The following is a 15360-nucleotide window of genomic DNA, read 5'->3' as shown; positions in this document are numbered from 1 at the left end:
CATAGCATCATTATAATATTGCTGATTGGTTATTAAATATTGATAGAAAAAAGAAACACTGTAAACTGTTTTCTATAAACCCTAAATTTAAGAAATATTTCAATCGTACTGAATCGAATATGCTGTTAATATATACAGGTGAACCATTATAGTTCTACCTTAGACAGAATTTTGGTATTGATATTGTCATAAATTATAATTAAAGAAAGAAATTTCAGTGCTAGTAAAATGTTCTATGTAGCTATTCCAGTTTCCACTTTTAATAACATTATTATAAATCCATTGTTTTATAAGTTATAATAAACTGAACCAAAATATGTTCTTTTAATATGATTTTCAGCGAAGACAAACCTGGATGAGATACCATATAGCATTTATATCCTTAATAATTTTGATGATGTATTTGTAAACATTTTACCTTAAACCACAAAAGTTATATGTAGTCATATTGAGTTTTTGTGTTGCACCTAATAATTATTATAATTATTATTATTATTAAAGCACAAAGAAATTAAACTGCTAAGAGAGTCCTTGTACTATTTGTTTTTCCATCTCATTTATTCATGATTATTAAACATGTATATGGTACATCGATTATATTTAGAGTTCTGATAACAACATAGGTATGTCATGTGAATGATACAAAGGAATTATTAACATAATGCAAAAATTGATTCTGAATTGAGTATTTATTTCTTCTCCTTTTATACCGAAATATATGTATACACATCCAGAATAACAAACCTTCAGTGAATACAAAACTCGCGCAAACACACGCGCAAAAAAATTACATATACATACACATACAAATATCCACACACACACACCTATATACACATACAAATACAGAGACGCACATGCATACAAACACGTACGTACGTACATAAACACCCACACACGAGTAAACAAAGCACAGGGAGGAATAAAACAGCGGGGAAAAAACATCAGAGATTGTCCACGCTACTACATAAATGTAACAGTAAGGTAGATGATAAGCAGAGGTTAAGTCAAGAGTCGCAAAGTTCATTAATTGAATGAGAAAAACAAGTCCATAATGCCATGTATTTTCTACGAGCAGAGCTAGTAGAGTTTCGCTTCGAATCAATGTGCTTTTCAACGTTAAGAATGAATTTCATTTTATAGAGGAAACTATAGCAGTCAGGCTTAACATTGTTTTGTCTACAGTTGAAGATAAAGTATTTGATATGAAGGATAACAAAATTCAATCGGTCGTAACCTGTTACTGCTTACCGAAGAAGAAAAATGATTAATATTATTATAAAAATCGACTGGCGGACTGTGGACCTGCGCAGGCGATACTTTCACCTGTCACGTAAGAAGAATCTTCAGATAGGAGGAAAGCAACAACTGCGGCTACTTCCGAGGGTTTCCCTATTCTGTAAAGAATGAAGAGAGAATTAAGGCAATGCTTTCCCTCATCTGTAAAGAATGTAGAGAGAAATTAAGGAAAATGTTTCAGAAGTCCAGAATAAACGAAACATACCATTTATCAATAGTGGAAGTACGTATAGATGTACGTATTAATGAAATAATTTACTATAGTTCACATAACACCATGCAACTAAGCCTTATTAAGCAAACGGTGAATTCTTCCTAATAGAGTGTACATTTTGTAGGGGTGTTTTGAGGTGATTGTGTGCTTTACCTTCTCATATCAAAGTCAATGTTCCACTGCCCTTCGAAATTTTACGCCCTCTCGCCCCGACCCGCCCCAACCCCCCCCCCCCCACTCCTCTAGATAGAACTCTCTTACGAGGCCTCTACCTATGACTTATGAGCTTGTTCTATTCTGTACATATACGAGCGATAAAATAACGTGTTGAAATTACGTTGTCTTCTACGTTGTCCCATGTGTGCCCTTGATCAAACTCTCCGAGATGAGTGAAACTTTGGCCTCATTTTGATCATCTCAAATTCAGAGTAAAGATACACTCAAGTCATTTCCGTAACTCACCTTCCGCTTGGATCTGTGTTTTTGATGCCGCGTACTTTGAGATGCTTATTAAAAGGATCACTTTGAACTCCCTGAGAAGGATAAGAAGATCATCATAATTAGAAAGATCATACGACTTCTTCTGTATTAAATTAAACTGTAATCAAGGAATATCACAGCGATTTCTATGTTGGAGGATTATACACATTCGATGTTTTGTAAAAGAGTAAACCAGCCACATAGGGGGCGGGGAAGAGATAGTGACAGAATGCCATTCGAGTAGTAGTATAGTGCCTACAAGTCTGAAGAGAGAGAGGGGGGGGGTGGCTACAGCCCAAGTGCCCAGTGAGAATCAAGGGGCCCAGAAATACACATATAAATAGCCATCCTCCGTGGGGTAAATGGCTAGGCGAAAATTTTGTCCCCATTTAAAGAGGCAGAGAATTTAACTATATGTAACGCTTACATTAATCTGAATTTTCATGAAACCATATACACATAGTCTGTACCCACTATCACGAATTCGAATTTAAGGAGAGTGGTTAAGGGGGATGGGAGACCCCTCCCGTTTGAGAAGGGTTTTTTCGACTGGGATTAGATGCCCTCCGTCCACCCTCCCAAAGCCCGCTTGTGGCTACGCCACTGCTTATTTTCATAATTAAACATTAGCAAAATGAGACTCAAAATGGATCCCAGTGACATAGTTGTCCCCGGCAACCGATCCGACTCTCCAATGCTCTTATGCAAAAGCAATGTGAAACAAGTAAACTTAAGAATGTTTAACCAATTTTTTGATAATTTGGTCAATATTGTCTGCACGTTTCTTGTTTTGGGACAAATTTTCCCCACCGTTGGTTGGATACATATGACCATGTATCCAGTGTTGTGTGAGAAGGGTTTTCCCAACTTTTTTTTAGATTGTATTCTTACCCCTGCAAGGAAAGGCGTGTCGATGGGTCCAGGTATAACACAGTTCACTCGTACGTGCCTGTTGAAACATTCAACCGCTACGAGGTATACCATTGCTGCCAAGGTAAACTTAGATACTGTGTACAAGCGAATATCCTGACCATTTATATATAGAGAGAGAGAGAGGTGGAGAGAGGGGTGTAGAGAGAGAAAAGAAAAAAAACAACCTGAATAAGAGATGTATTGGAGAGGCGAATGGCCTCCTTCCATCAAACGGTTGAGGTATGATGTAATATTGATCTTATTCAACTTGTAAACGTATAATGCGATACAAAAATGCAATGTAATGTTTGGTTCAATGAAAGGTCCTCTCGTACTGAACTTGGGTCCATTTACGTTGATATTCTACATGTTTCGGAGTCAATTAAAGGGGGCGGGAAAATATGAGGTAAAACTGAGTGAGTTTTTAATTTTCATAACAGACTCAAAGCTATATGACAAGTGCCAGAAGGGAAACCCCATGACGTAACTGTCAGACGAGTCAGATTTGGCTTTTGAAACAACTGGCCTTCAGTCTGTACTTGAACGTATATATATATATAGAAGAATATTATAGAGGTATTTTTCATATTGGTCACGGACGACCTGCGCGCAACACTCTACCGAAGCATACAAATATGTGATCTCCAGGTTGAGAGTAAATGATATTTAAACTTAGCTCTATCCACGAAAAATTCTAAACAGTACGAAAATGGTTGCTTTACTTTAGTTTTCCCTTTATTGTTTTGACCTTGGATTGGTGGAAATTGCAGTTAACAAGGATATCAATGACTGTACAGTGACCACAGTGAGATGTATTGCAGTTTCGGGGAAGGCAATTGGATGTAAATACATTTTTGAGAAAATCATTTAAAAAAAAATGATTGGACTGCTTTATGACGTCACATCTGTTTGCTTCAAGTTCACTTTGGGAACAAAACGTGTCAACTTTAACACGCTGTTATCTCGAAAACGGCATTTACAGGAAATGTATGCTAATTTCTTCAGGAATCTCCGAATGTGTTTTCCTCATGACTATTCTTGAAAGTTTGATAAGCGCGACATTCTACGTCATAGTTTGCATATATTTAATTAGTTCGACAGATTTATCAAAACTTTCAAATATGTATATCTTGCAAACGAAAAGAGCTTTTCAGACGATTTCAACATACTATTTTGAATGAGATTGTCACACGCAACAAACGTACTGAATATCGGACAAAATGTCAATGTTGTCCGTATAGTACTTTTTTGTTAAATTGGGATCCCCCAGATATAGCCAGTGATGCTATTTTAGATATGCCTATCCGAAAAATTCACCCCATTGGCTGCATGCTTAGAGCCCATGCATAGCATATATACGTACCGCTCCTATAAAAGCCATGCCAACGTCACTCCCTGCTGCAGTCCCGTTTGTGACGATACTTCCACCACTGTTGGAAACAATAAACTTAATTTATCTATAATTAGATATTCATATCAAGACAATCAACGAAACTTATATACCTCTCGTAAATTAAACGTATACAGACTTAACGTAAAAATATGTTTAACGTAACGTAAAAACGTAAAACGTAAAAACGTAAAACGTGGGACTACAATCTGATGGCAATTTTTGCCACTAACATTGAAAACAGTGGAAGTCAGCCCATCAAAAAAGGAACAAGCTATTACCAAAAGATGCAGTCTCCTGACAAGAGCTTGAAAAAGTAGGAACGGTATAATTTAGCACAGGATATAGAGGTATAATGATGCCGGAGTACAGAGTGAAAGACAATGGCGAGGAGGAGGACAGTGTAGGTGTCGAGGTGACGTGATCGCCACATGAGAGGAATGATGGGAGACATCAAAACGTGAACGTAAGCAGTGAAAATCTGATCACGTCAAAGGGAATACGATGGGACACTAGATAAATTGGACTTATGGTCTTGGAGGAGTTCCGCGACACACTTTTTTTTTTTAAACAAACTCACTCACTTACACACACAAGCGCGCGCGCATTCACGCACACATTTACATTTCTGATGTCGGATGAAGTATACAGTATCTCATCTCCCTATATATAGTACACATTACATTTAGGGAGTAGAGATAATTAGTGGGATGAAATGGCGTCTATGATCTTCAAAACGATGTGAATTGGAAAGAGATTTGTACGGTCGAGTTCGTACGAATTTACCATAGTTCTTATTCTCTTTTTCTCAAAGTTAGGCAACTTCAACTTACCCTCTTTCCTCCAAATGCGGTAAACATTCACGGATGAAGAGAAAGTTTTCCTTAACATTGGTAGCAAAAGCCTGGGAAGGGAAGGGAAGGATGCTTGGATTATTAAATCGGACGACAACGCCATTTCAGCATGGTTAGGCCAAACTGAAGAGGAAATTGCTGAAATAGGCATGCATGGATTCCTACAAGTTTGGAACTGCTAGACTCCAAAGCAAATATAATCAGAAACCAAGGCATATATAAATATATATATATATATATATATATATATATAATGTTATCACTTATCAAGTGTATCGACGAGAAAGGAATAAAGGAAAGAGATCTTACTTTGTCAAATTGCGATTCTGTTACCTGAATAAGAAAGTTGATATAGTAAGAGCAAATTTATATTCTATATTAATCTTCTAAATTCATTCATTACGGAAAAAGGATTGAAGCGACAAAAGCTTAAAACTTGGCCGTGGTTGCAGCATTGAAAATATTTAATCTGTTAAGTGAACCAAATTATAGATTTGTTTCTTTAATTTTTGGTTTTTTGTGAAGTAGGTTCGTTCTGTACAACACTGAAATGTCAAAAATATATTGTCACAAGTTGTCACAGCCTGTATGTATACAAAACAAAACCTTCAAAATGCAATCAAAGAAGATTTCAGTTTTTCTTAAGGTTCCATGATAAAAAAAAATCCCTCGTGACATTTCCTCAACAAAGAAATTCGATCACGAGAGATTACGTAACTCGAACAAAGATCTTTCATCGCCAGAAATGATTTCAGCTATAGTTGCATGATAACATGGACATTAAAACTGATGTAAAGTGAATAGGAAATTTGCGAATCATGTTGTAAGATTAACATCCATATAGTGGGTCTGTCATGAATCTATATATGTAGACCGCGTCTATCAAATGTAGAATTTTTTTACCAAATAGTTGTGAAAAGAGTAATTGCTTCACATTAGTTGTTCCAGCTGAGAATAAATTGACCAAATTAACTCGAAACTGAATGTAAAGTTTACAAAATAATGAGTTTCTTTTTACCGTGAGTATATTCCCAATATGAGGATTAACACCTGCACACATGAAGACACTATCAAACCCGCCGTATTTATCTTTGGCCTGAAATAAAATGTGTGTTGAAATGTTAGCTTAATTACATCAGAACGTCAGTTCAAGACGTCAAAAGTATATGCTGTATTGGCGCCACAAGTTTGCTAGAAATTCAAAAATGGTCCCCTTTGGTCAAATTTCTGAAACTGTTTTTTTTCTTTACGACAACCTTCGAGGAAATATTCCTCACTGGGACGGACATTTCAGTCATCTTGTGTGTTCCTTAAAAATTGTCTGAGAACAATTTGGAGAGTCAAGACCTCCAGGAAAGTACTTTTTGAAAACTTCTCGCAAATATAGCATCCTATAATGTGTGGCCTATATTCAGACTAACATTAATCATTCCGACTGCACCTACAATGATTTGCTACTATATATCTCTGCAGAGCCAATATTATTAGACTCCTGAAGGAATATGGTAGTGTTTGAGAGCGTTTTGATAAATTAAAGCTCCATTTCATTTGGGTAGACTGTTCTATATAACATTATTTCTTCAAAATAAAATAAAACTGTTAGCAAACTGCTTATCCACTAGAGAGCCTGTGTAATAGAGCCTGTGCTAAAGCCTCTGAAGAAGATCCTGCTAGGATCGAAACTTCAGGCCAACTTACTTTTACACAACATTATTTCTTCGTAAAAATCGAGAAATCAAATCTCGAAATCAGTCAAAGAAGAATCGATAAAATATGATTATTTATAGTTACAGTATTTTTAAATGTTTATCTTCGTTTTGGTTCAAGTTGGAATAGGCCTACTATAGGTCTACTTACATAGATTAGTTAGTATTTGCTCTATGAAGCCTAATGCAGCTGTTGGAAGCAATTCTATTGACAAACATTAGCTTATAAATTGTCGTATAGTACCTGATTCTCGACTTATCTATAGAAACTTATTATTGTTTTTTTTACTAATTATTTTTTTTAACTGATGCAGATGTTATAACATACTCTTCTATGTACCCAACATCTCATCTCTCATGCTACACCTTACATGGAATCATATTTTGACGTTAAGAATATACCTACGAGCAATATTGGAGTATGTAATCGATATTATTTATTATTCCATAACAACAGTGCCCTATGAACTAATAACCGCGGAGAAAAAAAAGCATGTTCACACCACTCAGTTGTGTGAAGCCTTTTATAGCTGCGTGTAGCTGTTGTGGCTTCCAATCTTAAACTCGTTGGACAATCTAGGCTACATAAAGCATCATTTCATTTTATTACAGCGTTAGACCATGTTTGGGCACACTATAGAGCTCTCTTGAGTAAAACTGACTGGTTATTTCCAATTTCATCCATCCACACACATTACATAATACCTTCCACATAGTGAAAAAGTGACACTAAAAATATTTTATACTCCAATGCTTATACGCAATACCGATTGAACAGACTAATATGTCCGCGAAATGAGCTTCACCAGATTTTTATAACTTCACTTCCCATAATTATCATTTAATAGTAATAATAATAATATTTGCTTTTTATATAGCGCTTTATACCAGCGATAGGTCTCAAAGCGCTTTACAGACGTTATATTACCCCTGGTCAATGATAACCTGTCCCAGAGACAATCCCTCCAGTCGGCAGCAGTTATATACTGCGCCCAATGACAAGTTATCTCACAGGTACCCATTTAACCCCTGGGTGGAAGAGAGGCAAGTGAGATAAAGCATCTTGCCCATGGACACAACGTAATGAACTAGACAGGAATCGAACCAGCAATCCTTGGATCACGAGTCCGACGCCTTAGCCAATTGGCCATCACGCTCTCTAATAAATACAATGACTGATATTTAACTCACAAAGTCCATCAACTTCTTCCTGTCATCGTATTTTCCTTGATGGCACGTTGTTCCGCTAGCTTCAATTCCTTCTTCACGTAGCTGTGTAACTGCCTCCTTCACGTTCTCCTCTCTTCTACTGCTGACAACAACTTTACCACCTTCCAATCCTACACGTCGTGCCGTCGCAAGACCGATGCTGTATTGAGAGAATAAACAAAATATTTGGTATATGTTTTGAATCCCGCTGATGAAACAAAGAATGATTTTATAGCAGGAGATAGAATAACATCACATAATAACACCGCATCACATTATATCACATCACATCACATCACATCTCATCACATATCATCACATCACATCTTGTTTGTTTGTTTCGTTTATTTCTGCCATTAAATCACAATGAAGTACAAGGGCGTAGGAACCGGGGGGCTGGGGGCGCCAGCCCCCCCCCAGTGAAAAATATGGAGGGGCGGAAGTATGATTCCGCCCCCCCCCCCCCGCTTCGCAAGTCAGAAAACCCCTTTTTCATTTCCAAATGAGAAAAAAAATCTCATTTGGAGCACCAAATTGCATCTAAGGCCAGGTGAAAATGCAAAATTATATACAAAATGGAGTGGGTGGGTTGAAGTGTGCTATATTGCACCAAATTGCATCTGAGGCCACCTGGAAATGCAAAAAAATCCAAAGGGGAGGGGGAAACCCCCTCCCCCAGGTCGGCCATCAGTCTTCAGCCCCCCACTCAAAAGTACCTTCCTACGCCACTGATGAAGTACATTTCTTAAATACATAGTTATAGCAATGAGGCAGTTGGACCAGAAGTAAGATAACTTTTAGAGTCTAGTCTCTTCCAAAGTAAAAAACGAGAAAATTAAAGTTTATATAGAGAAAAGACAAGAAAACAATAAACTCTTCTTTTGTTGTTGTAAAAGAAGGTGTCCAAATCAAGCTGCCTTTTTACGCAAACTAACTTGATTCATAATTACCGTCAGCAAGCATCATTGATTCAAGCACTTTAGCGACTTTCATATAATGTGAAGTAATATAAAGATAAATGATGTGACATGTGTGACATGGTATAGAGGCAATTCTATGGAGTCATTTTGGAACATTCTTCATTCACGCAGTTTAGCGACTTTCAATATATGACGCGATGGTCTGTGGTGCAATGTGAGTCATTTGGTGTGGGAAATTACATGGTAAAATGTGACGTGATGTGAGTGATGTGATGGGAGACTATGTGATGAAATGTGATGCGATGGGAGTAATGTGGTGGGAGATTAGGTGATGGAATGTAACGTGATGTGATGCGGTGTAAGTGAAGTGGTGGGAGATTATGTGGTGTGACGTGATGTGGTGCGATGCGATGCGAGTGATGTCATGTGGTTTGTTGTGGTGTGACGTGATATGACGTGATGATTTGTGAGTGATGTCATGTGATGCGATGTTATTATATGTGGTAGAGGCAATTCTATGAAACCAATTCGACTACACCCTTCATTTTACATTTTCAAAGACTGAACGACCACAAAGTCTAACTTGTTGTTGTGATATTGTTATGAACGCCAGTATATTTTAATATTTTAATCCTGTAATCCTTAGTATTATCGGGACTGACAAGAAAAGGAACAAAGGGATACAGCCCGGGGTACGTGGTCCATTAGTGGGCCGGTGAAAAGTCCTATGTGGGATAAAGAATAACGTACGCTTATTGTCAGAATAAAGTTAAGTGAAATTGTTAAAAGAGAACCTGGTGACCTGATTGTCTAACCTGCCCCTCGACGCCCTTGGCATTATAATTAATGATCAGCTTTATATCATTACGTACAATTTGGATTTAATTGTCTATTCGTTGCAATCCCGAGATAGAAAATATCTCAGCAGTAAAATTTATTTATTTTAGTAAACAAGAAAGTGTTACGTTAGCATAGGCGTACGGGACCATTTCAGTTTGGGGGGCAGAACTTTTTGTGCCCGAAAGTTCCCGTGACACTATCTAAGCGGAGCGCCACCATCGGTTGGCGCGTAGCGTACAAGAAAATTTTTGGCAAACAATGCCTCTCAGATTGCCGGAAACGGCACTTCTGAGGCCTTGCAAGTTGCATCTGAACATTCTTTATTTTATAATCTCACGTTTTAAAAATTTACACTTCCCCAAAAATTTGGTAAATTGGAAGAAGAAAAAATGGTAACATCACTTTGAAGGGGAAAAAATGGGACAGTATATTTTTTAAGCTCCTATTTAGTTACCTTATTTATTATTTTAACACAGTACTCAGCTACCTCCAGAAAAACATACATTGTTCAACGACACGTAGGCGGGATAATGTCGCTGTGTCGGGTGAGACTGCAATTTGTCTCACAAAAAAGTATAAAATATAACAAAGAATATGACAAACCTGTACTTCTAGGCTTGTAGGCACCCCCCCCCCCCACCATCCATGAAAAAGAAAATGTTTCTTATATACACTCATGTTGGGGATGTCCAGGTCAAGGGCGGCGGATGCACTTTTAATCTGGGGGGGGCACCGACATCAAAGGGCACTTTGCAGAAATTCGATTGGACTGATGCAGCCTTATATTTAGTACCCTTTATAACTCTTATTGTATTATCTTATTTGCGTATACACATCACTCCATCAACACCCCCCCCCCCCCCCTCAAAGAAAATATGTATACTAGCACTGCAATATCCAATGCGCAAATTGGGAAACAAGGAACAAGTTTTCTTTTGGGACAAAATGAGGTGAAATCATGCTAGTTGCTAATGTAGGAATCTTCCGAATTAGAGTTTTTTTTCTTGTTAATATCTTAACAAATTTTTTTCCATTCGAAATAGCTTTGAGTTTGACCCACAGAAATTCATTAAAAGTCACGGTCTTAGCCAGGATTTGCAAAGTTGTATGCACGACTATCTGAGCGGAGCGCCACCATCGTTTGGCGCGGAGTGTACTAGAAAATTTTTGGTTTTACAAACCCCTCAGATGGCCGGAAACGGCCCTCCCCGAGTGTTCATTCTGGTTCCCTGGCCTCTTGCTAACTTGAGGCACCTCAATTTTTATGTAGAAAAAAGGCACATTTTTAACCTGAGGAAAAGTGGGGGGGCACGTGCCCCCTGTGCCCCCCCCCCGGTTCCGCCGCCCTTGGTCCAGGTATACAATTGACTAGTTAGAAAAAAATTGATCGTGCAAAAAGCGTGGTGGCCCAGATGAACTGCGCTTACGGTGGTGTTACACGGAAATATTCGGGCATCATGATGCTAAATAAAGAAAATCATGGAATTGTCGGGCAAAAATTTAAAAAAATATTCGGGCAAGCTACTGCATATTTATATATATATATATATATTTCCAGAGAACAAGAAATTCGGGCAAAAGTCCTGAAAATTCGGGCAGCCTAAGAGGAGAAAAAAAAAATATATATATATATATATTTTTTTCTCTCCCCTTAGGCTGCCCGAATTTTTCAGGACTTTTGCCCGAATTTCTTGTCCTCTGGAAATTTGGGGGCAGTCTGCCCCCCTGCCCCCCCCCCCCGCCTCGTACGCCTATGTACGTTAGTAAAAAAAATATATTATGGTCAAGTTTATTTGTGCTACAGTGGCATTTGACATCGTGAAGAAAAACGCCCTTCTTACCAATATAATTACAATGACTCACACACTAGATAAAACTTCCACTGAGATGAGAAAAAGTTAACTAGGATCACGATCTAATCCACCGTGTTCTTCAAATCAAACATTCTTAGTTCGAAATAATGTCATGAAGATCTTAACAAGGACAATGTTGTACAACATGCTGTGGTAACGTGATGTTTCGAAACTGATGTCGTGTTCGATAAGTAGTACATTGTTCTCATATAAAATACCACGGTAGGTCGTAAACAACTATTAATAGAAACAAAACATACAAAGATAAGAAAATGTTTTATAATGTTTACTTATAAGGTAAAGTCTGCGCTGATAATGTATACATAGCATTAGATACAGCAAACAATTTATAATAGAGCTATTTATATCAGTGATTATTTTCTCCGTCGTCTAGACATGAATTCAGATATCAAAAACGATATTTAAGATTTGATTTTTCAATTATTAATATAGGATTTTGTTTACCAAAAGGTTATATTTTTGACGGGTCATATAACCGCCACATTTCTTACTTCTATAACCTATATCTTGTAGTCAACTAACCCATACAAAAAAGTCCTGCAGGAATCCTATAGGATTCCTGTATATGGAACAGGATTCCTTCCAAACGTACAAGAATCCTTCATATGCATGCAGGATTCCATGATGCATGTACAGGAATCCTTCATAAGCATGCAGGATGTGGTCAAATCCTGGCATAAATCCTGCATAAAATCCCGCAGGATCCTGCAGGATTTTATGCAGGACTTTTTTGTATGGGTAAACCTCATGTGTTTACATGGAGGTGCTTCGTTGCAATCATTACAGCCTATACTCTTATTCTAATATATATATATATATATATATATATATATATAGAGAGAGAGAGAGAGAGAGAGAGAGAGATTATGTCTTCCGTGCTTGTACTCGGTGTATTATTTTGACTAGTATTATTAGTACAAACTTACATACTTGTACTCGTCCTTATAGCCTTATTCTCGTACTCGTTCTGACATAACACTTCTAATCGAACTGCCCCCCCCCCCCCAAGTGCCCGAGGACACAACGCAACGATCTTGCCAGGACTGGAACCTGCAATCGTTAGATCACAAGTCCACTGCCTTAACCACTTGACCACAACGCCCCTCCCCCCCCCCCCCCATGTATGTATTCTCATTGTTTTCATATACCAAGGGAAACGAAGACATGAAAAAAGGGACCCGATGACATCATTGTCCCTACATATATCACTTAAATATATATGGTGTGTTAGTATGCTATCGATACTATTTATTAAAATTGGTTATTGTTAACCGTGCTACAAAAAGATATGGGATGCCATTTTAGAAATAACATGTACAGACTAAAAATAAATAATTAAAATAAAATATTAAAATTAACAAAGGCTTAAGATATCCAAAAGACAGTTCTTCATCAAAGAGTCACATTTTATTTGCCAGTAGAGCACATTTGCTATTTTGGAAAAAATGGGGGCACATGCCCCCAGTGCCCCCCCCCCTCCCCCCGGCTCCTTTCCCCTGCTGATGACCTTTAAGAACAACTAAATAGTTTGATAATGTCTTTGGTCATGTTGCAATATGATCACAATTGAGTTTCAAGAAGAACAACCAAACAAAATGTACAGGCTAACGTCACGTTTGATTTGAAATCGTCTTCTATAACCTTCGTAAGCTGAAAACAATACATCGTGAGCCTATAGGCCTAATTTATAATTGATAACTACAATGTTTGCTGAACCTCTGTCCATAATGTTTCTCAACCTGAGATCCGATGCCTACTTGGAAACGTTGGTGTAAGTTCGTGAGGGCAAAAGTTCCCAATGGGTCCGCGGGAAAAAAATGACAACATTTTTAATAAGTTATGTGGGCGTAAACCTCAGCCCCAACCATGGGAGGATTGATGTCCATTGTGATACTCCCTGTGTCTGGGAGTCCGAGAAATAATTCTTCGTCGTCCTTTAGGGAGTCTGTGGAGAGAGAATGCTTATAATATATATATATGCTCTATATACTACCCACAGTGTCCAAAAGAGATTTTAAAATAAGATATTTACCCCTGAGTTGCACCGGTCATCAACGCAACTTTTCCTGCGAATCTTTTCCCTGACATTTTAAATCTGTTTTGAGAAAGAGTTTTTAACATTTTGTAACTTTCTGTTAACGTTTGATCAGTCCAGTAATTAATAGTAATTCAATGAAAGCCTCACAGTTTCCTAATAATGACATTTTTTCAGAAACTTGAACAGCGCTTAATTCTCTTAGCAAAACAAGTGGAATTAATAAAGAGGGGGGAGGGGTGGGCATTCTAGAGACCGTACAAATAAAGTCCAGTTCAGACTACCAGGCCTGTTATTAATGCTGTAGCTTTTCAAACATATTTCGATTAGCGGACTAACCAAATCAGATTTTTCATGAACAAATATTAAGAAGAGAATATTGTATGAACCGAAATTTCATAATACTTCAGTTTCCTTCTTTTCTGCGTTTCCTTAAATTTAAATGAAAAATTAAAATAAATCCTACTTTCTAAATATTTTTTTTTATAACAGGGCAACAAACAACGACAGCGAAAGTCACTGGAACAAAGGGTCGCTGAGCCTCATTAGATATATCACTTACCTCTGTTCCTGCCTCTGGTAGTAAAAATCAGAAAGGAATCAAGATCGACTGGTTTTAATGGAAAGAACTGCTTCAAAGCCAAAATACATGTGTAGCTAAAAGTAAATATATATTTGCATTTACCTGTTTATGACGACAGCTAATAATGGACTTTGTCATTTGACATGTCATTTGTCGGGGAACACGTGCTCATCATTATAGTCAAATACTCATTCGCACATATATATATATATATATATATATATATATATATATATATATATATATATATATATATATATATATATATATATATATATATATATATATATATATATATATATATATTTGTACATATAATACAATATAATACAACCGACGATGTAAGGAATTTGTTGAGAGTCAAACTTCCATGCAGGCACGTTGCTTTGATCGTACGTTTCTTGTTTGTTCTTTGGAAGATTAGAATTCCGTCATGTTTTAATGATATATTCTGTCACTCACGCACGTAGCTCTATTTAAGAATAGTCCATAGTCGAAGGTGTCGTGTCTAGACATAAAAGTACACATCTATATTTGAGAAGTAATATCTTCAGTCGGGAAACAATATTAGTCAATTACAACGTCATAAGTCTCGCAGCATTTGATTTGCATATGATTACTTAATGAAATACACTTAGTTGAGGGACTTGAAAGTAATTGTTTGCAAAGACTTGTTTCCTAGTGACGACAATGTGCATTTTCAAGTTCAATTTACGTTAGTAATGTTGGTTGGTTGTATGAACCTATTAACAAAAAAATCGTAATCAGATAATCAATAATCGATAGTTTTCACTAAGGGAACGCTGTGCGAAAATAATGCGACAACATTCAAACCTAACCTGTCAAATTTACCTTACAAGGCAGTGTTAGCTCAGTGGTTAACGCCGGTGCCTTTCAATCATAAGGTCCCGAGTTCGAGTCACTCCAAGATTAGTGTATGTCGTCCAGTTATAGGGTTGTTGACAATTGACAATTCATAATCATGGACGTTAAAATATAAAATATGAATCTAAGAGACTGACTTCGGTCAGCTTGCGGCTTCGA

The 15360-nt window shown here is 37.2% G+C and overlaps 1 protein-coding gene across 2 annotated transcripts; it reads right to left on the bottom strand.

Annotated features, from left to right (window-relative positions):
* Positions 1-531: 531 nt before the first annotated feature.
* On the bottom strand, positions 532-14453 carry LOC139962951 (dehydrogenase/reductase SDR family member 4-like). Of its 2 annotated transcripts, none has more exons than XM_071963370.1 (10): positions 14296-14453; positions 13731-13793; positions 8047-8224; positions 6168-6245; positions 5459-5482; positions 5129-5199; positions 4269-4335; positions 2885-3019; positions 1976-2046; positions 532-1397 (listed from the first exon to the last, which is right to left on the bottom strand). In XM_071963370.1, exons 2-10 carry the CDS (start codon positions 13784-13786, stop codon positions 1277-1279), a joined length of 801 nt encoding a protein of 266 aa, XP_071819471.1. In that variant the 5' UTR covers positions 13787-13793; positions 14296-14453; the 3' UTR covers positions 532-1276. The 2 variants fall into 2 exon arrangements, with proteins under 2 accessions (XP_071819471.1, XP_071819472.1); XM_071963371.1 differs by having other exon boundaries at positions 1210-1440.
* Positions 14454-15360: the final 907 nt, after the last annotated feature.

This window comes from Apostichopus japonicus, chromosome 21 (assembly GCF_037975245.1).
Source record: "Apostichopus japonicus isolate 1M-3 chromosome 21, ASM3797524v1, whole genome shotgun sequence".
Lineage (NCBI taxonomy): Eukaryota > Metazoa > Echinodermata > Holothuroidea > Aspidochirotida > Stichopodidae > Apostichopus > Apostichopus japonicus.
Note: the sequence above shows the minus strand (reverse complement) of the source record. Positions and strands in the feature narration are given on the sequence as shown.